The 24445-nt window shown below is 38.5% G+C and overlaps 1 protein-coding gene across 8 annotated transcripts in view; it reads right to left on the reverse strand.

Annotated features, from left to right (window-relative positions):
• DIP2C (disco interacting protein 2 homolog C) overlaps positions 1-24445 on the reverse strand; it is a 318346-nt gene that overhangs the window by 70225 nt on the left and 223676 nt on the right. For all 8 annotated transcript variants that reach the window (XM_062568858.1, XM_062568857.1, XM_062568855.1 and 5 more), the window contains 10 exons: positions 21976-22086; positions 12876-12999; positions 12072-12181; positions 10646-10748; positions 10212-10276; positions 8265-8358; positions 8015-8134; positions 7069-7183; positions 2909-3048; positions 1218-1354 (listed from right to left, as the gene is read on the reverse strand). In XM_062568858.1, coding sequence (XP_062424842.1) covers positions 1218-1354; positions 2909-3048; positions 7069-7183; positions 8015-8134; positions 8265-8358; positions 10212-10276; positions 10646-10748; positions 12072-12181; positions 12876-12999; positions 21976-22086 — 1119 coding nt within the window. The remainder of the gene's footprint in view (positions 1-1217; positions 1355-2908; positions 3049-7068; positions 7184-8014; positions 8135-8264; positions 8359-10211; positions 10277-10645; positions 10749-12071; positions 12182-12875; positions 13000-21975; positions 22087-24445) is intronic.

Below are 24445 nucleotides of genomic sequence, written 5' to 3' on the forward strand. Positions count from 1 at the left end.
GTTACATGAATTAGACACTACAATACATATATTTATATTTATATATAAAAGAGACTCTACGGAAGAGGGTCCTTAAGAACATGCTTAACTTTAAGAACAAATAGTCTGACTCAATAACAATTTATTTGCTTACTGTTAAGAATAAGCTTAAATGTCTGCTAAACTGCAGATGCAGTTATCAGTTATGAATGATTTTTTACAGCAAGTACTCCAAGTATTCCAAAATAAGTCTTTCTGCCATGAAATCTGTCAAATCCAGGATTATTGTTCATATTGGGTAATGCTAATTGCTCTTGTAGCACAGCAATCAAGGATCAACAAACTTCACATCACAATAGCATGGTAGGATTCCCGGCTTCAATAGCACGATGGAAAACTATATCCATCGGCTTCCAATAATTACTTTGGGTATAGTGCTTACAACATTCAGATCTGCATACTGAAAGCTGAAGCCATTTTGCTGGAGAAATCAGCCATGCTTAGACTACAAAAAATGGTAGTATCAGAAAGAGCATTTGTTTAGGAAAATGTAAATGCATTATTCTTATCCTTTTCCCCATTTTTTAAAAGAAGAAAGATTAGAGCTTAATTTATGAACATTCTCTCCTCAGTTTTCTCAGTATTTCTCCAACTTGACTAGCCTTTCATACTGGCTTCAACAGAGGCTAATGGTAAGAAGTGAGCAGGAAGAACAGTGTTACAAATACAGCAGTCTACAATGGAGGCAAAACATCCTGGAAAAGCAAAAAAGTCTTCATTTAAGGCAATTCAAATAGAAGATGGAAGGGACTAATTAGGAAAGGGCAATTTCATTATTCAGATATCTCTTGAAGCTATCTCTCAGGATCCTGTGTAAATGCAAGGATTTAATGCTGGCTGGGCAGTGGAAATGTTGAAAACTGCTTTTTAAAGATACACAGCAGTACTCCTACTGTTTGCAATGATCACATTCTGCATGTAGCTAGCTCAGGCACTTGCAAAGTATTACCTTTTGAACTTTGTTTTTCTTCCTGCTTTCCTTCGGATTGTTTCATCCCCTTACATCTTCTTTCAAAATTAGAGTAAAAGCACCTCAGAGCCAGAACTAAACCCATGTAAAGAGCTGTTACTGTGCTTAATGAAACAAGCTTCAGAGCAGATTATTTGGCTACAGTACCCAAGGTCTAAGCCATAAACACATCCTCATAAAGCCATAAACACATTTTTCCTCATCTTACCTCAAAAGTATTTTTGGTCATGCCCGAGAGTCCATAATATGATGTACCCGTTGCAATAGCACATACACAGAGTTCTCCTATTTCATCTGTTTTACAGAGCTGAGGAATTCCATCTGGCTTCACTGAACACATTATAGCTAGAGGAAGAGCAAGGAACTTTAAAAAATATTATAAAACTAACCACAATATACATGCTGTGGGAAAGATACTACAGGGGAGGTGACATAAATAAATTATATGTGGATGCTAATGTCTAACAAACAGTCTTTCAAACATTAAGGTGTTCAACATTAACAAACTAATATTTACACAAAGAATGAAAAGATTTTTATGTAAATCCAGTCTTTACACTGAAAACAAAATCTAATTTGCCTTGCTTTCTAAAATATCAGTTGATTGGTAATATCTCTGCAAACTCTGATTGCATTCTCAGTTCTGCATACTGAAGACCAGATTTGATTCAGCTGGTGAATACGAAATATTTTAGATGTGCTCTTGATCATAATTATACTGCCGGGGAGAGACAGGCAACCAGGAAATTCACCTCCCCCGAAGCAACATCATATGAAAGATTAAGATATTCTAGCACACGACTACTGTTGTTTTGCTAAGAATTTCTCAGAGCTCAACCTCCCACTCAGTGGTTTTACAGTACTGTGGAGACAGCAGGGGCTAAAGCAGAGGGATTAGAAAGCACTGGTTTGAGAAAGAAGCAGCTTTATGTTTGAGCCATGTGAATAAGAATCAGGTATGCTGGTTTAGCTACAATCTCTCTATTAGAAGTCCAGCATGAGCATAGACTTTGCAACTGAAAGACAATATGGTGAACAGGAGACCAGAAGCAACCCCAAATGTCTTTTAAGTACAAGTGTAAAGAATCTTGACTGACCTCTCACTCTCTCTGAGGATAAAAAGGAGTTTATTCTACTTATCAGAGTTTGTAGTATGAAGTACTCGATGGTACCACCTATAATAGTATTTTATATGATAACTATTAGACAACAACCAATCTTATCTTCCTTTATTTTAAGCTGTTCAGCTGAAATTTTGTAAGATGCATATTTTAGGTTTTATTCATTTGGTGCATAACAGACATTCAGTTATGAAAAACTAAAGTACTATCTTTTCCAATCTCCATAACATTTCACTTAAAATCTAGCTCATATGAAAAATCTTATCTTCATCTTCAGAAGCACAGGCTTTGTTCTGAATTTATCAACACAAACAGTTCAGTCATACCTGCTCTTTCTGATAACCAGGTCTTAGCACAAGATTTTGGGAAAACATTCTGCAAGCCTTTCGCTAGCAATCTTCTACAACATGAATCTCAGCTGGGTCAGACTCATGTACTATTTATGTCTCCCAGACATACAACTCTAAGTCTTTTATTTTCTGTATCAGTAAGCAGTAGTTAATGAATTGATGCTCTGACACAGTGCCAGATTGTTTGAAGTGGGCTGCTAATGCGTGTAAAGTGACCCACTGAGGTAAATATAAAGAAGAAGAACTCTCAGGATTTCAAAGTTACAAGGTTTTGTTAGGTAATGGTTTTGGAGTAGACTTCTTTGATGTATACCTATTCTAATCCTAAGCCACCTAGGATTTTATATACTAAATAAGTTAATGAATCCATTCATAGTAAGAATGAATCCATTCACAGTAAGTTTTAAAAAAGTTGTTCCAAACCTCACCTCCTGGCATCACTAGGCCAACATCCTGTACAGTAAGAACAGAAAGTTTTTCTTCAGAATCCACTCGAATCACTCCATAAGTGAGACCATGCATGGACAGAACTCCTCTGCCTGGTGGCTGATTGCTGTCATCTGTTGGCCTGCAAACGCGGTTCATAAGATTAGTGGACAGTATGCACAATCAGGCAAACAGAAGCATTTCCCTATTCTTACTGGACCACTGTTGCACTTTACCATCTTTATTTTAATGCATAAAATTTAAATAAAAATAGATTATTCTACATTACCCTACGAAAACTAAAACAAATTACACCTTCCTCATTCATGGCCACAACGTTGTGGACACAGCATCTTTGTAACTCATTGGCTTGCTCAATATCAGTTCCAACATATTATATGATACCATAGCACAGGACAAGCCGTCTGCCAACCTGCTGCAGTGCAAAACTTCATGCTGTATCAGTGAACACAATTATACGCATACAGAGTGTTGTTTGAGCAAAGTAATGGTGACCTATGCGAGTTGGTGACTAGCGGTGACCAAGCCAGAGCCAGATTCTTATACCGCCCTGCACTTTCAAATGTAAAACTGGAGGTGAACATGATGCTGATTTGGTTATGGATAACACAACCATGGAGAGCGGAAAGACTCCAGCTGACAAAATAGACAATATTCACTTCAAGAATCTGAATTTTTCATACAAATCCATTTTAAGACTACTATTTCTTCTCTGATAATGTCCTTTTACATGACATTTCTTCTCTGCTGTGCTTGAAATTCTAGATGGGCCTTAGCCAATCATGCTCATGTAAGACTGGCAGTGATCGGTACTATAAATTTCAATTAATAGGTTTTATGAGGCATATTTCTCAAGTGACATTGTCAACAAAGAAGGATGTGGGCATTCTCGAAAATGCATTAGAGCATAACAAATGGAGCTAGTAAACAAGCAGCTGTGATAAATAACATTGCCATCATATAAAAGGAACTTTCAACCACATTATTGATCAACTTTCTTTCACCCTTGTTCCTCAAAACACATATATTATTGTTTAGGACCCCTTAAACATGAAAACAGAATGCCAGTCTCTACCAGGCACACAGAGCTCCTCACAACCTTCTTAAGAGGAGAGGCCACCTAGACTTTCACATACATTTCCTAGAGTTATTTATCACATCCAAAGACTGAAAAAAAAGAGAGCAGGAGCAGAGCTGAAAGACACTGGCCATATATACAGCAGTAAGGTTGGGAGGGAGAGAAATTGGAGGCACCAGGCCTTTTAGGAATGTGGTGGATGACTAGCTGATGAAGTCAAACTCGGTGCAGCCTCTGTTTAGGTAATATTTTGTCTAGCTGGCAAGAGGTGCAGTGCACTAGAAGCAGGTTTGCAGGTTTAGCTCAGTTGGGTAGAGCATGGTGCTGCTAATGCCAAGATTGTGGGTTCAATCCCCGCATGGGCTACTGAGGGTTGGACTAGATGACCTCCAGAGGTCCCTTCCAACCTTACCATTCTATGATTCTATGAGTTGGTGATTAGGACCCCAAGTCTACACAATGGGCTGTTATTTCAGAATATTTCTAGTATTCTGGTAGTCTGAGGTAGATCCCTGAGTCACCAGTTAAATGTGCTTCAGAGTCCTCTTGCAGGCAACTAGCTACCTTACACCAAAAGGGAACAAGGGAACACAAAGACCAAGATTCAGGAGTGAAGGGAGAGCTAAGTGGTGCAACAGTGTAGATACACCCTTCTTAGAAGGTATCTTGTCAACAGGCGTCCTGGAATGTATCTTATTTTGTCCTATCTATGACATCTACATGAGAACATTCCCAAAATAAGTATCTCTACCAAGCAGAAAGATGGAAATCACTTGTAAAGAAGATGGGATGCAAACAGCCTCATTCTAATGTTTTTATAATTTATTTTAAAGTCAGTACTTTTTATTTTATTTACACATTCAATATTTCTAAACAGCATTTGAAATTCTTTAAGAATGCCTACTAGTCAAAGGAAGCTAAGTCTTGTGGTTAAGATGGGGACAACAAGACAAAGGTATAACTACACCTACTTCATACATTAAGTGAATGCAGGCAACCCATCAGACAAACCTACCCCTAAGTCGCCTCAACTGCGAAACAGGAACGATGTATATTTATCAAAGCTATTTGCTCATACTGAATAGTCATAGAGCATTTTGAGAACAGATTTGTCCTACCATTTGGAGAGGCAATCAATTTTACCATTATTTTCTAGCATTACTTTAAATGGGAACAGATCTGTATTTAAACTTTGGAACTTTCTTAAGCATGTGGGCTCAGAGTCACACGCAGTGAACCAAAGGGGAAAACCACAAATAACTCGGACCACTATTTGCATGAGATATGCCTTTAAATACTAGGCTTTATGCTTCAGTTCTAAAGCTAAAGTATCTATTACTCTTTTTCTAAATTACAAAGGTTTTTCAATAGAGCACTGGTTCTGTTACTCTGCTTTATAGGAAGATCAGTTAAAATACACCATATATTTTGAAAGAGTTGGAGCATTAACAGGGAGATTTCTGGATCTGTGATCTCTAGGGAATCATTTTAATGCATACTTCAGCTGTAACTCGTTGGAACTTGTATGATAATGGCTTTACTATCAGTGGAGATGGCTTGAATAAAATAAAAAATACTAAAGCTTCCAAGTTCTGCTGGTATTATCCTACCATTATACTGACTTTACAAAAAGCTATGTATTCAGTAATGTTCACAGTAGTAAGAACTGCTTTGCAATTACATAGCAAGGCACGGAAGATAAAAACACTTTTTTTTGAATCATCAACTCTTTTACGTGTTAATATTTTTTTTTTAATGTAAGCTCTCAATGCTAGTTAATTTGAAAATAGATCTGTGCTTCAGATGGATACAAGCACTGAATGTAAGTCTGGAAAGGGCAAGTCAGGCACTGCACATGGAGATGCAGCGGTCTGAGTTCTCCCATTTCTGAGCCTGCGATCTGGGGCAAATTATCTAGGGTAACAGAGGAAATGAAAACTCTCCTGTTAATCAGTGTTCAGCACAAGCAACATCCTCTGCCTTTACAAGCAACAGCTAATTCCAAGGTAGCAGGGAGTGCAAGGTCAGCAGAGTCTACACCAAGGAAATCCAACCCAAGGGAAGAGCAACGTCCATGAGACAAGGCTGAGACAAGGTCTGAGGCTGGTGGAGCTGACAGTGCAGTTTACAGAAGGAGACTAACCTGGATAGGATGAATCACTGACAGATAATTTTCAGACTTTTAAGGTTAATAATGAAGTGGCTGAAAGACAACCACATTCTTGGCTTATGTCTTTCTTCCTGTGATATTTCTTTGGAAAGTTAATTGAAAATCTAGTTAAATTTCATTTGACATATTTTAAACTTTGTGGCAGGAATAGTTTCATTAATACTTTTGCAATGCTTTACAGTTTTATCCTGCACATTTTAACGTGAAAAAATTATCAACGGCTGTGGGAATCTGAGCTTAAAAACAAAGCACCTACTATTCAAGGGATAGCTTTGGCACAATTTTGTCAAAACAGACAACAGATACGGCATTTACTGTGTGTCACAATGCTCCGGACAGGTGACTGCTTCATATGGACATTCATGCAGATAAAACTTACTGGTTTTATCAGAATTTATCAATTTCCTTTTTAGGTACAAATCCCACAGACTTAAAGAAAATTTCCAGATGACTACTCAGAGTGTATGAATGGTTAAGAAGCAACAGTTAGCCAAAAACAACCTGCAGAATGTCATAATTCTCTTTAAATACACTAGTTTAAAGCATGAATTTCCTCTACAGCAATTCCATTTAAATTTCCATATTTTAATTAATTTTATGCTTATGGTGGCATTTTTTCCATGTCTTTTTATGGATTGAGCTTTCGCATTTCAATCTGTTTCATTTAAAATTAGATAATATTACAGAAATGGGAACTTTTTTATCAGGTTCTCTGAAGCTAAATTATTATTCTCCAAATTTGTCTTGTATGTATTCTTTGGACACAAACATAATGAAAACTAAAAGTGTCATTCAGAAGTTAAGTATGTAGATTCAATCTTGAATAAATTTTTCTTTTCAAATTACCACAGTTATTCTACAGTGTGTTTAACTCAACTCTTGTAACACAGTACCTTCGAATAGCCACAGTGAGAGCTTCTGGTGAGCTAGCACAGGGACAAATGACCTCCTGTCTGAGACCTTTACTTTGGAAGACATTGAGAAATGCATCACAGGAAGAAATGGACCCTGGGATAAGGAAAAAAAAATCAGAGGAGAAAAATAAACTGATTTCTGAAGTGATGCTATTCAAACTGCAAACATACTTAATGCATATATAGGCTTTTGAGGACTAAAAGCGTAGAAAGGACCTATGCAACACTGAGAAAGAAACCATATCTGTTACAATTACATATATACATTTATATTTACAGTTGCATATACACAATGCATAAAGATTCATTTTTGAGTGCACAGTCCTTTCACTATGCTTATGCAGAAAAGCCATTGCTGATAGATTTACAAAATGAATTTCATTACATATTTTTTGAGTTGAGGAAAATTAAAGTTTTAATTTAGAAACTCAAAGCAAGCTACTATAAAAAAGCAGGATATATCTACACCTCAGTATCTTAAATAATATAGAGAAAGAGTTCAAACTACTAATTGTCATGACGCGATCCAGATACAGTTCTCTAGAGTATTGTAACTATTCCTCCCAAATTTTCAGTTACATCTACATCTACATCTGAGTGTCATCATTGGGGAGCAAACGTTTTGATCCTTTCTACAGCTCAGTTATTTACTTCAGTGTTTACATATGGCTGTCATGTTAAACAAAACTGTATTTACTGCAACTTACGTTATGTGGAATATCAAGTTTGCTTCAGGATTAGCTAAAGAAAAATACATTTTAAAAAAATCCAAAATTAATTAGTTTCCATAAATATTGTGTAGTTTGCAGTAGACAAACCTTATACTGTTAAACATTTTAGCTAAGATGACTGCAGACTGTAACTTCAAACGCCAGATAGAAAACACACGTGCTATTCTCTGCTGGACTGCAGAAGCATCACTTACATGGGTTTGCGCCATCCGCCACTATTAGCATACGCAGTGAGGAAAGGTTGATGTCTCTCTGATCTCGATGTGCCACCAATGCCCAGTGCATGTCTCTGGATTTTACACAAGCAACTTTGGCTACAATAAAAATGGAAAGATTGACAGTACACCCCATAGAAGTTATTTTAGTCACAGCTTCAGATGTATCAGGAACTCGTCCTTTCGCTATTGACTTCAAAACATACCTTTGTATATTCTTGCCCCTTACCTTTGTACTGACAGACTTTCTGTATCCAGGACAGTGGATTCACTTTCATTAAGGAATACGGAATACTTATAACATGCATCATGTTCATGACACTCTGAAATCAAATCAAATAAATAGCTTTTATTCAATAATCACAGAAGTTATTTATTTCTGGGCAGAGGCATCTATGCTACTTACTCTACACTTGCTTTATTTTCAATGGTGGCATTTCTTTTCCTATCAAGCTATCTACATTAAGATGAAACGAATCCACCATTTTATAATTCTGTGATTTAGGACTGTTAAGATCATAACTTTGAAGCAGTAGTGAAAATAATTTAAAAGAATTTTCTTCCCGTTTGTACTCTCAACGAAATTATAAAAATTACACAAAAGCTTACATAGCTTTTGAGTGACCAATGCCCATGTTTGCTGCACAGGTTAATATTATCCCTATGTTTGAAAGACTCCTGTTCATACAAAGACTTTTTATTCACAAAGAGGAGTAACAGCAATGGATGTGTCTAAAGAAACCCATCTTTTCAAAAACCGAAGAACTATTAACAGTAGTGGGAAAAAAATACTTAAAAGACAGTAGATGGAAAGCATAGTCACAGATTAAGCAGGGAGCAATTTATTTTAATAGAAAATAAATGAAGGGTTTTTTTTTTGGTGTGTGTCTTGCTCCAGGGTAGGTTCCCTGATACTCCAGTACATTTCCTAACAAGGTTATCAAAAGTTGCAGGGAGTTAGGAAAAGCAAGTGAGTGAAGCCAGTGGCAGCAAACACACTTCTCCGGATTTGAAGCCGTCAATTCCTTTAGCAATTTCTCTTGTATCACAACCAAACAAACAGCCTGTAAATGGGCTGCTTCCTTCCTTTGGTTGCCACGTAAAATCATTTTCTGAGGGTAATCAATCTCTACCCATAGCAGCTCTGGCTAAGCAGTATTTGTTTTGGAAAACAGGTTTAAGAAACCAGGTTCCTGACACAGGCAAATATTCCACTGGACTGGTCATCTAAATCTTTGTGAGATGGAGACCAAAAAGGATACTTCCCTTTTCAGGCTGGCACAGGTGCTGGTACAGGAAAAGTAGTCACATGCAACAAATGAAGTTGAGACCAACACTAATAGCAAAGGAAGCCACAGGAAAGCTCTGTCAGATGTTTACTCCCAACAGCAGTGACAGAAGTGGATTTTTAATACATTTATGCGCACAATGCCTAATAGGCTGCTCCTATTCATAGGATCATAGGAGCATAGGAGCATTTATTACTGCCCTTTCATATCAGGGGCAGCACAACACTGCATGTGATGTGTATCGGCTCCCTGGGAATCACAGCACGTAGGGCCTGTCCAAACTGGGAGTCCCAAATACCAGCCCTTCAAAACTTGGCTTCTATTATAATGATCAGTAAATAGCGTTCTCTAAGACATCAACTGCAGCACCACCTTTGCAAACAATCTTTAGAAATACCTAAGTTGGCTCCTGTGTCAGTCGCAGAAGACAATCAAATAACAAGCCGACAATTATGCAACTTAAAGAGTAAGAAATACTTCACTGTAACAGAAGCACTTGCTGACCAGAGGTGTCACAGGTGGAGAACCTTCCCTGTGGCAATATATTTGTGTCACTAGATTGTGTTCTCACAGAAGTGAGTATTAATGATTTTGATTTGTATAAAGTCTGATCTCAAAAATATTCATCAGTACGATTAGACTGATACGGTAAGAATAGGGCAGAGCACTTGAAGCATTAAAACAGTCTGGCATCTTTACTGTGCTCACTATGGGTAACTGCAATAGCAGAGAACCATGAATCGTAAGTCAGGTATTTTTTGCTTTCAAAGCAGAAAAATTTGTATTAGAAGAAACCTTAGGATATCCTGGTTTGTGATGGTAATAAGCATATTAGGTTAGTTTATTTTCAAATATTCACAAAAAATAATAAAATAATCCATACTTACCGTAAGAATCCCATGCCATAAACCAACATCCTTCTTGAAATCTAATACATTCACAATTGTTTCAGCTGTGCAATAAAAACAAAACATAGTTTAGTTTTTAGAGCATGGCACTGACTCAAGACAAACCCACTTAAAGGAAGGAAATAGAGTAAGCTTCAGCCTAACATGACTGTTGACCTCAAAGCTCAACTTTCAGAATAAGTCTCCACTGTAGCATTTGTCTTGGCTAGGACATTATTTGTCTTCTCTTTGGTACTTCTCATGAAGATATTTTAAACGCGTGTGCATTTTCTAAAAGCAGTGAAAAAAAATCAATTTTACATCTAGAAGCTTTTAACATAGATCCATGTGAAACTTAAGACAGCAGCATGGTGAGCAACAAACCACAGCTCACATTTGACTTTAGCAATGAAACAGAGAAGCATCTTGCATACCTTCGGTGTATCCACATGCCTGTGTCAGAGCTTGGCAGTGCGTCAGCAGTGCAATCCTTGTCACCGTCACCCCAAGCACACTTCCATCTTTACATGTCTTGTACTAAAAAGAAGTAAGTAGGGAAGAGTCAGTGTATGGTTAAAGTGTAGGTGAATGATGGACACATTTAACGACTGTATTTTAAAGAAGGCAGGAGTATTGTTTGGTTTGGGAAGCATTTTTTTTTTTAATACACTACTTTCAGATTGGATCTCTTTTTAACTGGAGCTTCCCAGGCTTGGTTTCAGAAATCTCTCAGTTGTCTGAATACAGGCATGCTGAAAAATAATCATAAGAATTCTAATCACGCTAATGACTAATGGATGGGCTAGATTTAGCAGAGAACAACCTAGTTCAGTCTGCTCAATATGCACTCGTTTTAGATTTTATAGGCAAACTAATAAACCTGAACTTCTCCCTTCTGTGTCATAGATGGCATGGGATAAGAACTGCTGGCAGGAATGTTGTGGGTGCTGCTCTAATAATCTACATAGGAATATTTATGCAGTCTGAAAAACACAAGAGCTGCTTTCACTGCAAGAATATGAAAGAGCCATGAGAAAGCAGCAGAAGAAAAACAGGTGGGAGAATCATCACTGATGATTGTGGTAATTCTGCAACTTTATGCAAGAGTTTGAAAACTGTTAGTGGCAATTAAAGTAAATTAAGCATTTATCTTTCTTCATGATGAAGATAATCAGCAAGATTGAAAAGCGGGCATTTCTGCTTTTTACACTCAGTGTTCTCACTGTGAAAAGATAGGAAATGTCTTCGCTCCATTCACTTGAACTTAATACCTTTGAATAACCATTTAAATTCGATACTAACATCTCTGAATTGAAGACATTTGAATCTAAGCAGAAGTGGGAGAAAAGGAAGCAAAAATAATAAATAGGAAAAATAAAATTGACAGGATTGCTTGTTTTCCCTTCCTGATGCTGATCTTTCAGGAGGGAGTGTGACCCACAAAGCAACTGGTATACAGTAAGCCTTATAACAAGAAGTTCCTTCTCTTTCAAAGGGACTGAAGGTTGTCAGGGGAGAACTGAAGTTTCTCTTTGAAACTTGTTGTCTAGCTTTCTCATGGCTACTTTGCCAGCCTGCAATGTGAACGGGATGTAAATTGGCCAAATTTAAAATAATATTGTTGCAGCCTATTAGATGACATAAAAACAGTAATGTTAGAAACCCCCAAAATGCAATTTAACATTTCATTAAATTTTCTGAAATCAATATACAGTATAATTTATTTAAAAATATTGCTTGTTAAGAGGCTAAAACAGGATGTTCTTTGCTTCTCTGACCAGGGAATGAGTAATTACGTTTATCTATCCAGAAGTGCCATACGCAATGATTCAAACAGAAAACACGTCTTCATTAATTCACCTCAATGTAAGCTGTGTCGTTGTTTGCATCCTTGATATGTGGGAACCAGTCACGAGGAGGCTTGGAGAGATGTTTCGACTCCGTGACAAACCACAGCAGCTTTGGCCAGCCTGAGAAACGGTTGCAAAGAAAAGTCAGCTTTTGTTGAGCTTCTGCTGGATAAGACAAGATAAAATTCTTCTCTGCCTGATTTTTTTTCCCAAATGCTTGTGTGCCGCCATTACCTAAATGTTGCTTCTTTTAATCCACACTGCAGCGCAAGAAAAAAAGACCTTACAGAACTGCTTGCTTAATGTTGCTACCGAGGACTGAGGCCTGCTCAGGTAATCTCTGAAGAAACGGCTGGGCAATTTAAGCTGTTATTGACCCAAATAGTTTATTACTGCTCTCCTGCTACTGATTTCCCATCAGAGGCTGCCAACCCCACTGCTAAGCTCCACGCCTGAATCACACGAATGCTGCTCACTGACTCGAGCGCAAACTTGGGTGGCTTAATCCAGCTTGCAGGTGACTTCAGCGGCCAGCTGAGCCGGCAGCGCGGCAGACGAGGAGCCTTGGCACAGCGCCGCAGTTGGAAAGCAGGGACAGGAACCTCTGGCCATGAGCCAGTAAAGAAAAGCCGGGCGGCAGCCTCCCAGCGGCCAGGGCCGCTCCCGCGGCAAGTGGTTCAACAGGGTCCTCGCCCCAGCTAAGCTCAGTCTCGTGTCCAACCTCACCCACTGAAAGCAAACAAACGCGACGAGCACTGCTGTCGAGAGTCACACGTGCAGTGCCTACGTCCATGATGACCAAGGGTTAGCTTACCTTTAAACTGCGGTATCTCCCCCGTGGGGCTCTTAGGCAGTCCTTTATGGCAGGCGTCACTGGTCAAGGCCACAGTAACTCCACAGCTCCCAAGCAAAAAACCTATTTGTTGGCTTCCTGCATCCTAATAGATCATAAAATAAAAGCAATGCATAAAATTGATTACAAGTGGCTCCAGGGGGAAAATGTTTTTGTCTTTTGGCAGCATATCTTTGAAGGAAAATAATCTCTTTCCTCCAGGCAACTTAACTTATTAGCAACACTGATTTGTACATCAACAAAGGAATTCCATAATACATATTTTCTGATCTGTAATAGTATAAATCATAAAGAGAACTGAAGAAATCATATGGCTTCCTCTCTCTCATCTCCTCAGAAATGACAGCTAGGAAATGAGTTATAGATGCTTCAGGCTGGAGAAAGCATGCACCTTTGAAATGGCCTCCTCCTGGTTATGATGGACACACAGTGGTCACAGTATCGCTATTCGCAGTTGTTGACATATTTCAGGAGCACTATAGATAGCCAAGTGCCCATTAAAGAAAGCACATTACGTTTTACTTTCATCAAGGGGATAAAGGCAGTGAGGCTAAAATGCCATTTAATGATTTTCAGGTCTAGGCCACAGTTGTTCTTTAAGAGACGGTCTGCTTCCACAGCGTTATATCTGCTTTACATACATTGTCTTGTCATGATTCTTTCACGAACTTTACATCTACCCATTAGGTTCATCAACAGAACAAAGCTCTAGATGCAAATACGCACAGAAGTATTAACCCTTTTCTTGCAGAATGACTCTACAAAAAACAGCCAACAGAATCTTAAAGATCTAAATCAAAATATCTTTCAAATCAACCATAATGATACTCAACCATGGAAGTGACCAAAAATAGAGAACAGTTGTGTTAGTCTATTAATTTATTCAATACAGAACTGTATAATGAAAAGAATGCCCTAAATCTGCCTAATTTTTAACGTAATTTTTATAGTCCAGAAAAGAAATAAAAAATAAGGAAGTAAAGAAATAAGAAGAAAAATAAAGGCTACTTGTTTTCCATATTTCTACAAAACATGTACATAGTACCAATTATGAGAACAGTAAGAGCTCAGTAAACAGTAGGGGGCAATAAACTGATTTGTCAAAAATATGCCATGTAACTCCTTCAATTGGAATTCAGCATTAGCTTTTGTTTACTATTACCAGAATGAATTTAAAGCAGGAAAAAATTACAGTCCTTTTTCAAGAAAGCTTGCTCATTGTCATTTCCAATAAATATCCAAAACAACAGAGTATAATATTAGTGTATCCAGGAACAGCATTTTGAGGAGCATGCTGTTGAGCCTGCAACATCAACCCCATGCCAGTAATCACTGGGGTTTCCAACAGAAAAAGGCTTTGTCAAGCAAACACAAATAATGACATTGCTGTTCTTGCTGACTCTGGTGCTAGTTGGTCTGTACCTATGTTGTCAAACCTCTGGGACATGTGCATAGCGGATCCTGGTTCTGCACTGGGACGAGACGTGGCCACACTCCTGGTGCCTCCCCGCAGGAAGGAAGCGTGGGGGCCCAGGCAGCGAGGCAGCAGTGCCTCTCTCCGGCAGCTCCCTCGCTATGAACGGCCGCGGAGGAGGACAGGAGCGCTCCGTGGAGTCCATCACTCCTCGGCAATGCACAGCCTCTGAGACTGGACGCTCTGCTCTGTGTACAGGAGGCCACCAACTTCTTAAATCACCAAACCAATACTGCCATTACACCAAACTTCCCCCCCCTAGATTTAATCTCAAAAATGGTTAGTGGTGTATGTGCCTGTATGAAGCTCCATCATTAAAAAAAAATTGCATAATCAAAAGCAGGAACTTCATTGCACTCTCAACTTTAAAGTTTGCTGTAAGTGTATACTCTATAAAAGATTGCTAACAAATTGTTTCACCACTGTACCAAGAAAATGCAGATTCTCAGGCAACAAAGTCCCAAATAATTTAGGACTTTACGAGCAGAAACTATCATAATAAATTCCATTTAGAAAACTAACATAAACCAGTAGAGAGCGCAGAGCTGAGAGCATCAGCACATCTCAGCCCATGGGGAACGTATCAGTTAGGAAGTGCTCTGTCAAACACGTCTCATAACAAAACAAAACAATAGGAAAGAAAACTGATACTAACAGTTTGGGTTTTCTAATTAAAAAGGAAGAATGATCATGCTTCCACTTAATGCCATACCAACTGGTTTACAGCATGTATGCTTAAATATTTTTCATTCATTTATAGTATTCCACACACAAGCAGAGAGAATCACATACAGTTTACTTAATACTGTCTATCCACACATCAGATACTCTAGTAACACGCTCCTTTTCACCTCATGACAATCTCATTTCAAACAGCATTAAAAACCTCAGACCATTCTTCTCTGTACGGTTCTTTCTTTCATTTGGAAGGATAAAATGGTTAAACAATTACGTGCTGCAACACTACCACAAAAGATTAGAAAAATTCCACCAAGCACAGACAAATTGCAATGCTTTTTATAGACTTTCAAAATCCCATTTCATGTCTTTGATGCCCACACTAAATCCTGCTTTGCAAGAGAGAAGCAAACCAAGATGCTGAAGAGTGATAGGACACTGCTCACAGCAGCCACAGAAGTTTCAGTTAGGATCTCACCTCAACTGAAAGAGAACATTTAACTCTGAAGCATTCTGGTGGTCTAGACGCACTGGTCTAGACATCGTGGTTTCCTAGTTTATCTCTGCCCTTCATTTTTGCTCCCAATCTCAGCCTCAGCCTCTCCAGATGGTTATCACCACTTCCTATCCGCTTCTGTTGGCCTCATCCTGGCTTAGACCCCAAAAGTGCTGCAGGGGACAGCAAGATGAAGAAGAGGCTGATGTATCTCCCCCGTTTCAGGTGCCACATTGATATTTGCTGCCCCACAGCAGCAGCTGGTTGCAGATGCCCAAACAGTGCCGAGGACGGAGCTGGCAGCCAGGACGCGGAACGTCAGAAAGTGGCTCCAGCTGAGAGCGGTACGGCAGCCAGGCGACACACTGCATCTCACCGCCAGCACACCAGCCCGCAGCCACGCGACAGCCTTTCGCTGGTCCTCAGAGCGACAGCCCCTGAGCATGGGATGCCTTGGGTAAAACTTGCCAGTTTGCACAATGACGTTTTGAGTGGAAAATATAATCATTTGTGTGCAAGAGCTGAAACTTCCAGATGGGCCAGAAAAAAGACTTTTGAGTTTAAAAGCATTGATTCTTTCACATTTTGTCAACTAGGTATCAACATTCCTTCTGAGTAATTTAAAATGAGTGTTTGCAAGGTTGAAAACTGTTTTGTGGCTAAAGCAGAAAACAATCTGCTGATAAAAAAAAAATCAGCTCCTCTTCAAATATAAGAGCACTCTCCTGTGCAAACCAGTTTCCACAAGCACTTCGTCTTGTTGAATCTCATGGTGCTGGAAGAAGCGGCAGGTTCGAGCAGGGACCAAGCGCACCAAGGCTGCCCTGGCTGCACAGATGGGGAGAGCCTTGCCGTGACACACGCTGACCAGCTTACAGTTTGAAATGAGACGTTATGCATGTCGAAGGTAAGTAACAGTATCGTAGCATGACGTTTGAGACCAAATGCTCACTTTGGAGCTACCATTTTACATCCCTTGAAGGCACAGCGCTTGCTGAGGTATGATAAATGAGGTCTGCACGTACCTAGAGAGATCAACCTTTCAGACGAAGCAAGCCGGAAATCCTCTCTGCTGTAGGTAGCCATTCAAGGTTCTCTAAAGACTTTGATTAAAGGTTCCCTAAAGGTTTTCACCAGTACCTGGAGGCAAACTGTCTTCTTCCTGCTGCAGCGAGTGATAATTCATTGTCAGGATAACAAAATCCCATGTGTAGTTGCATTTCAACTCTGTTAATGTCATTTTTACAATGCTTTGTGTGAGTATTTATGTGAAGGAAAACAATTGGGTTGCTTTCTCCAAGAGCGATATTGCACGTCCTTATCTAATACGGAAGGAAGGAAGCGGCAGCCTGAGCAAAGGTTGGGCTGATAAAGGTTACTCCTGTCCATTCCCGAATCCCAGGCTGATTTAAAAATGAGCATTACGTGACACCGTGCTGCAAACTGAACTAATCTCGGCTTCTGTTGCAATACTGGTTTGAGCCCCATTTGTTCTTAATAAAAATTTTCTGGTAGAGACAAACAGGGCAACTCTCAGATATAAAGCTCAGCACTTTTGAACTGAAAGTGAAAAGGAATTGAGGAAACCCCCAATTTTTAAACTCCAAAGACCTTAATAAAAATTAAACATGAAGCAGATGCAATTTTCACATCCAGCTTTAAGAGGAGGGAGTCAGCTGCCTCATCAGAGATAGCTTTGGTACCTAGCGATAATTTGCACAGAAATCCTATCAGCAGCCTTAATGACCAAAAGTCTTAATGAAAGCAAGGCAGCAGTTATTTTTGGCAGAGGCCACAGGATGAAATGTGCCATGTCCATTTCCTAAGTCTGAAAATGTAAAAAGAAAACACAGACTCTAATGGCTCTGGGAACCACAACTGCGGCCAGCTGAGCAAAGCCCCGTCCACGTCCAGCTCATCTCTGCTGCTGAAAATGTTTGAGTACTAGGGAAGGTGTCAAGGCGTATTTCCTAGGGAATTACAATTCCACCGTCAGAGGGAAGGGAGCACTGGGACAATTTCACTGTTTGGAAAAAAAAAGATCTCTCTCTGGCTGCTGTTAAAGCTTTAATAACCCTTGAAATTTTAACCTTGAAAAGTACGAAGCATCCATTCTTTTTTTTTTTTTTTTTTTTTTAAATGTCCTAGAATGTACATCTCAAAACTTCCTCTGCTAACATGCACACACGCTCTTCCAAAGGTACCGTTACAGTTAACGCTGGAAGAAAGCAGAACTGGCTCCAGGAGGCACACAAAGCATTAAACTTTCCAGGCTAGGAAACAGTGCTTTTGATCGAGAAAAAACGTCGTACCTGTGCTACAGATCTTTTATCATAAAGATCTATCTGGGATCCCCCTGTTTTATATCCACAGCATGTGACTGAGCACGATTACAAATGTGCTGTGAGGACAAAAATGTTATTTTTAAGATTAAAATCTCCTGACTGTATCAGCGCAGAATAACTACATTCATGATGCTCATGAAAGAGAAGAAACATAATAACCTGCATAATATGAAGAAAAAGAAATCAAAAACAAATTTGTAAAACTTTTCATAAAGCAAATAGTAAATCACTATGTGAACTAGAACTTGAAATGTCAAAAATCTGGTATCATCTGCACGCCAGGCTTTTATGGCACATTCTACGATACATAGTTCGCAATTCGCATCATACTGTTACACGATTAACAGGAAATGACAGTTCTGAAGGAAGAGACGTTGTACGGAACATACTAAGAAATGACTATACTATTTATTAATGTTTGGAAAACATAAATAAGATATTTGGAGAGAGAGACACCACTGTGAAAGAACATAATCCATAATCCAAGGGATGAAGATAAGTTACAAAAAAACTTGGGGAGTGCTCATGATATAGGCGTTTCCATAGTATGAAAGCAGAGAAGGAAAATGAGATGAACTGTGCTGTTTATTCCATTGTTGCAGTAACCGTGGAACCTCTGATTGCTGCTTCTTGAATAAAGACTTACTTTTGATGTACTTCAAAGAAAACTACTTTGAATTTCTTAACTTAGATCTCGACTTCTCAAGTCTGAAGAGCCAAACACATCCATGCCTACATGAAAGCGAATTCCCAGGTTTTTGCTAATCACCGCTAATACTCCGAGAATAAAGCAAAACTGAAGAATGCTGAAAGGTTCCCGAGAATTCAGTCAAGCCACCCCACAGAACCGCTTGCCAGATAGGCCTCCTGAAGTACTCTGGGAAAGTACAGCTAATTCCAGGTATTTGGTCAATATAAAGATGGGATATAGAAGGAAACAGCAAGAAGAAATTGACCTTCACCCAGAAGGTCCTTCGTACAGAAAAAATGTCCACCAAAATTTAAAAATATTACAGTCATGATATGAAGAATATGGAACGTGCAAAATCCATGGGATGGTAAAACAAGAGCCTTTGCTTCAGTATGTATATAGATGTTCGCCCTGTAACATATAAGCCAAAAGGCTATCTGGCTGCAAACACCGCTGTTCAGTTTTAAAGTACCTGTCAGAAACAATTAGCACAGAGCTGTGAAAAACTCTTCTTTATGGAAATGTAAAACAGAATTAAAGCTTTCTAATTAACATAAATTTTTAGCATTAAAAATGTGCACATAACGTAACTCCCTGAAACAGTTCATCACGATCAGTTTATTATTCTGTAAGTCTTTATTAGCCTATAATATAATTATTGGTCTATTTCTTGGTTCACATCTCTGTCTTCCAAAAAGCAGACCAAAAAATGAACGTTGCCAAAATTTACTGAAGTGTGTAGAAAAGAGAACAAATAATAGGAAAGCATAAAAGAGCAGTCTAGGTCTTTGTGTGATGACACGAATGACATCCTCCCACGGATGCCAGAAGCAATCCGCTACCATTTGACCAAGCAGAGGTTTTCCTTCTGGGACTACTCACAGAACATGATTTTCATCTCATTGCTTCCACTCCAGTTCCTGCTCCATACAAACAAGTGCAGAAATTTTTCCAATCGTACGTGCTCTGAGATTGCATAGTTTTATTTACAGATCATGGCTCGTGTTGCTTTTTAATTATACCACTGACGTCTCCATTATTGTTTTATCAATTTTATATTTAAATATTATTAAATGATTTTGGCAACAAACAGTTTAAGTCTACAGTTATGTGTACATAAAAATATATATATACAAATACATACAGGTATATATATGTAATATATATACAAACACACATAAACAAATGAAGAGGTTCAGCCAAATTAAGATCAAATTTTAATTTGAGATAGGGTTTTTCCTTGGACAGCTGGATTTGTAAAATAAATGTGGTATCAGATGTTCTAAAATAAATGCAGTTTACACTTATCTCTGTGTTTTAAAATGCCATTAAACCTTGGAAAAGATGTAACAGGAAAAGAGATGTTTCACGCTTATAAGTTATGTTGCTTCTCTTTTGTAGAATGAAAGCAGATGTATCCATGTGAGTCTTCTGCATGTCTTACAAAAGTCAACTTGCCTTATTTTGTTGATGCACTTAAAATCTCTGTTTTATGTAGAAATAATGCACTACGTTATGCAATTACATCAAACTATCTTATGGTACTGCACTCACATGTGAAAGCGTGAAGACAGCTCAGTGCAAATGCACTATGTTTCTACTAAAATCATTATCTTCATTCTACACTCACGTCCACCACTCAGTGCTCCTAAATACAACATTTCACATAGCATAGCCTCATTCCCCAAAGCAAGTAAACAAGATGACCTCCCACCCCATCTCCCAGCCTGGTCTTCCTACTTCACTTGTTGAGTGCAAACACTTCCTTTAGTCTTAGCCACTTAAACTCACTCACTTCCAGGCTCTTCTTTCTCTGTGTTCCCAGTGTCCCTCCTGCTGTTCTGCTCCTCTCACATCCATCTGGCTGGATCAGTGCCTTTTTTTTTTCCTTTTTTTGTCAGATACATTTACTTTCTTCCATTTCTCCTTTAATTCTTCATCAGTTCACCAACTCATCCCACTTACTACACTTTTTCCTCCCTGACAACTTCTGTTTTCACCCATGGCAAGAGCCCACCATATCCATTGCCAGGGGCATGTGTGGACATTATTGAGAAAAGATGAGACTAACTCAGTCCAGCAAGCACTAAGAGCTGAGAAACATTCAAGCTTCTTCAGTTAGGAAGGAATCTTCAGGTATTTTTAGCTGTTAAACTCCTATATGAGTATGTGCAAACTGCAAAGACATTATAAGGGCTTAGAAACTTGGCTGTGCTTTCATGCTTTTTCATTTGAATGGCAAAGTCCCTATTTATGAGGCAAAGACTTGAGCTTCTGCTCCAGTGTGCTGTGGCACTAGAGCATTTCAAGGAAAGTCCTTGAAAATTCTTTAATGTGAGCAAAGCACTATATTCCCTAGGCATTTTCTTAGAAATACGTGATGGCTTCAGCCAACATTTTCCCAAAGAATTTGCTTTAAAAAAGAAAGCTGGTTTCAATTAAAGAACTTACCTTGCTTGGACAGTTCCAGCCCAAACAATTAAAGGTAAGGCAATATTAGTGTTAGCTAATTAAAAAATAAAAAGATTGGGAAGGTTTTGGAGAACCTCAGAACAGGCATTGCTGCCAGTCATGTTACAGTTAAAGGGATATGAGAAAAAGGACCTGAAATGAATAACTATGTTTTGCTATATTTCTAGCCTTAAAAATATACATCCACAGAAAAAAAGCATGTTCAACACCATCAGTGCAAGTTCCCAGCTCTGGCCTCCTGTCCTCATTGACCCAAGCATTCTTGCAGGCTGAAACTGCTATATCTGCCTGCTAACACCTTCCTAGGAAACATGGTCAAACCTCCGAACAAACACTGGTTGTGAAACACTTTTGATGAGCAACAGTGAGTTTTGGCTCTGAATTAGGCTCTGTGACAAGAATTCCCAAATTTATTTTGCTCAAGCGCCACCCTTGGCAGAGACGACAGCAGTGACAGAAGCTCCAGCTCTAGCATACATATGCAGGAGAAAGCATTTCCGTAACTGCTTGGAAGCAGCCTACGCAGTACCAGTGGTATTATAACATAGCTTGGGTTGCAGGGACAGGTGGAAGATGTAGCAGGGGCTGCCAATGATTCTTAACATCAGACTGCTTTGAAAGGCTACAAAGATAATCCATCTAAGGCTGGCAGAGCAGATATCTTGCAAAATTTTCCTTTCCTTTTCCAGACAGATCTGCATTTGCTGAAACTGGAAGCACAGCTTGAGATTTTACATCACAAAAAAAAGAAGTAACTATATATAACTCACCACACAGTACTATCTTTGTATCCTCAGATCTGGAACTACTTAGGCACACAAATGTACTGAAGAATTATGTTCAGTTCTGATCCATTCTGCCATAAGTTTTTAAGTGCAGTATAGAGGAGAAATTTAGTTCCCTACCTTTCTTGTAAGTGGCACTTCAATAGGGACAGGGACAACTTCTGCAAGCAGGCAGCCATAAAATGCTACCATAAAAGCAGCAGGATCGTTGTTAGGAAATACGAGTGTTACCTGAAACAGAGAGAGATATGTTAAGGGTTTTCTGCAGTGCATATTTAATTGTAGGTTTCAGCTAACAATAATTGCAGTTTCCGCCTTTCCTTTAGGAGAGAGATTATTTTAGAAACATTTCTATGATAAGTATTCAAATGCTTAATGAGAGATGGATGAGGAATCAGGAGGAATTCATTCTGATAGATGTTCCTTTTGTGAACATTTTCACTTAGGAAATTTTCTCTATAGTTAAATATTTTCATGCTACATTGTTTTCTACAGCGACAATACCTTTCAATCTGAGTCTCCATTTACTGATTGCTTTACAGGTGTGAAATATCAAAATAAATGGAATTAATAGAATTTTTACATTAATACAATTTTTAAATTACATTAATAATTTGCTTAAAGTATTGAAAACAAAGTGAATCTGTGACCAAATCAGATTACTAGACTTACCACATCATTTTATCAATCATTAATATGTTATTTTTTGTCTCCCTATGCTTTGTCCCATAGGAGAATTTTATTTTAGGATTGGACTGACTGTTGTCAAAGTGCAGAGGTTTCTGTGTATTTAGTGTTCACAAACAGCTGATATCTGGAACAGCAAATGTCCTACTGTAAGCTGGCAATTATAGTAGGCTGGATTTGTTAAACTTCACCGCTTTAGGGCTATGGCTGGCAGCTTAGACAAATAGAAGAACTCCAAGAGAAGACAAAACATCATAGCAAATCATGTGTATGTTCACTAAGTGCCCTTCTTCCTCCGAAAATGTGAGGAAATGTCCAGCTTATGCCTATGGGCACTGGAAACAACGTCTTTAGATCCTCCAGGGGCAAAGAAGAAGGAAAGTGCTGTCAAACTCAGAATCTGGGAACTGCAGTCCACATCTCTTCTTGCAAGGGCAAGGAATATAAATGAAGTCAATGTATAGTTAATGACTTCAGTGGCTAGATCCCGTCTACAATTTTATTTTGGTTCAGTCAGTAGCATTTTCTCAATTCATGTCTTCAACAGCTGTATTACAGCTGGTGCCTCTGTCTTACACGGCTGACTGCAGTGGCATGCAAAAGGCACTGTGAATAGCTTCTAGTTTAATTCCTTTGGGTCTGCATGCAGGATCAGAGTGTATTATTACAGCATCTTAAAATTTGCTAAATCTACGAGTCTTGAGCTTTAACCGATTTGACATCTGCAACAGCTGTATGCTTTCATCTTTCAAAGTAAAAATATCTGTGTTTTCCTATATGCTCCAAAGTTCAGTTACTGTAGATTAAAAGTGTTTTCAGCATTTTCATACAGTTTCAAACATTGTAGCCTCCTGTAAGTTTAAATAGTTTGATTTCTTCAAACTAGAAAATCCTCCAACCAATTGTGTCAAGGGGATCAGAGTATCTTTATTTTTAAGCTGAAGATTGTAACTTCGGAGAAGTCTAGAGAAAATTCATAGAAAACACATTGCTACTTTATTTGTAAGCCGGCACATGAACCCATAGAAGTGTTTGAGCTGTCTGTATACACCCTTTATGCACATACCATCAAGAGTGATGGAAAGAAAGGGATCTTACTGGGTGCACTGAGGGCATGGCAGCGTTTACTGAACCCAGCAAACATCTGTAAAATATGCTGAAAGATCCCCAAAGATACCTTGAGGATTGTTGGATTGTTGGTACTTGTTGGTTTGGCTGGTGTTTTTTCAAACAAGCTGACAGAGCTGAGCAACTCTCACTTAAGTCCAGTGGTAATAAGGCACCAATTTCTCCCCTAAAAAACATTAGTCACTAACAGTCCTGTTCCAAATAACTAACTTGTATAAAAGGAAAAAAAGGGTAAGGCAGAAGGAAAACAAATTATACAGTGTATGTTACCAGATGAGAATCTGCTTAGTTAGTAGATATTTTAGAGGACAAACTTAATTTCTAAGCAGCTGTCTGCGGTGACCCAAAGTTAAATTTCTGAAGTTACTATAAAAGGCAAACACAGTTTTTGGTGTACTATAGTTATATTAGAATCAAGTAATGAAATGCAGGTATATTCACAATTTAAATGCAGGTATATTTTAGCTCAGACAAAGAAAATACAGAGAGATGTAGTAATAGTAATGAAAAATAGAGATTCTATAGACAGAATATGCTTTTAAGGGGAAAAATGTCTTTCTGTGTTTTAGGTAATATTAACATAATGCAATAATTTCATTCTCCTTTAGAAAAGACCATAAATATCCACGCGTATTTCAATTATTATTTTAGAACTACCTTTAACTGTTGGCACACAAAATCTATTATTTAGAATAGAAAGCCTTCTTCAAAGAGGTCAAAAAGCTTTTATGTTATTACAACAGGAAGAGTGAGCAAAATAACTGCCTTGAACATC

Source organism: Rhea pennata, chromosome 2 (genome assembly GCF_028389875.1).
Source record: "Rhea pennata isolate bPtePen1 chromosome 2, bPtePen1.pri, whole genome shotgun sequence".
NCBI lineage: Eukaryota > Metazoa > Chordata > Aves > Rheiformes > Rheidae > Rhea > Rhea pennata.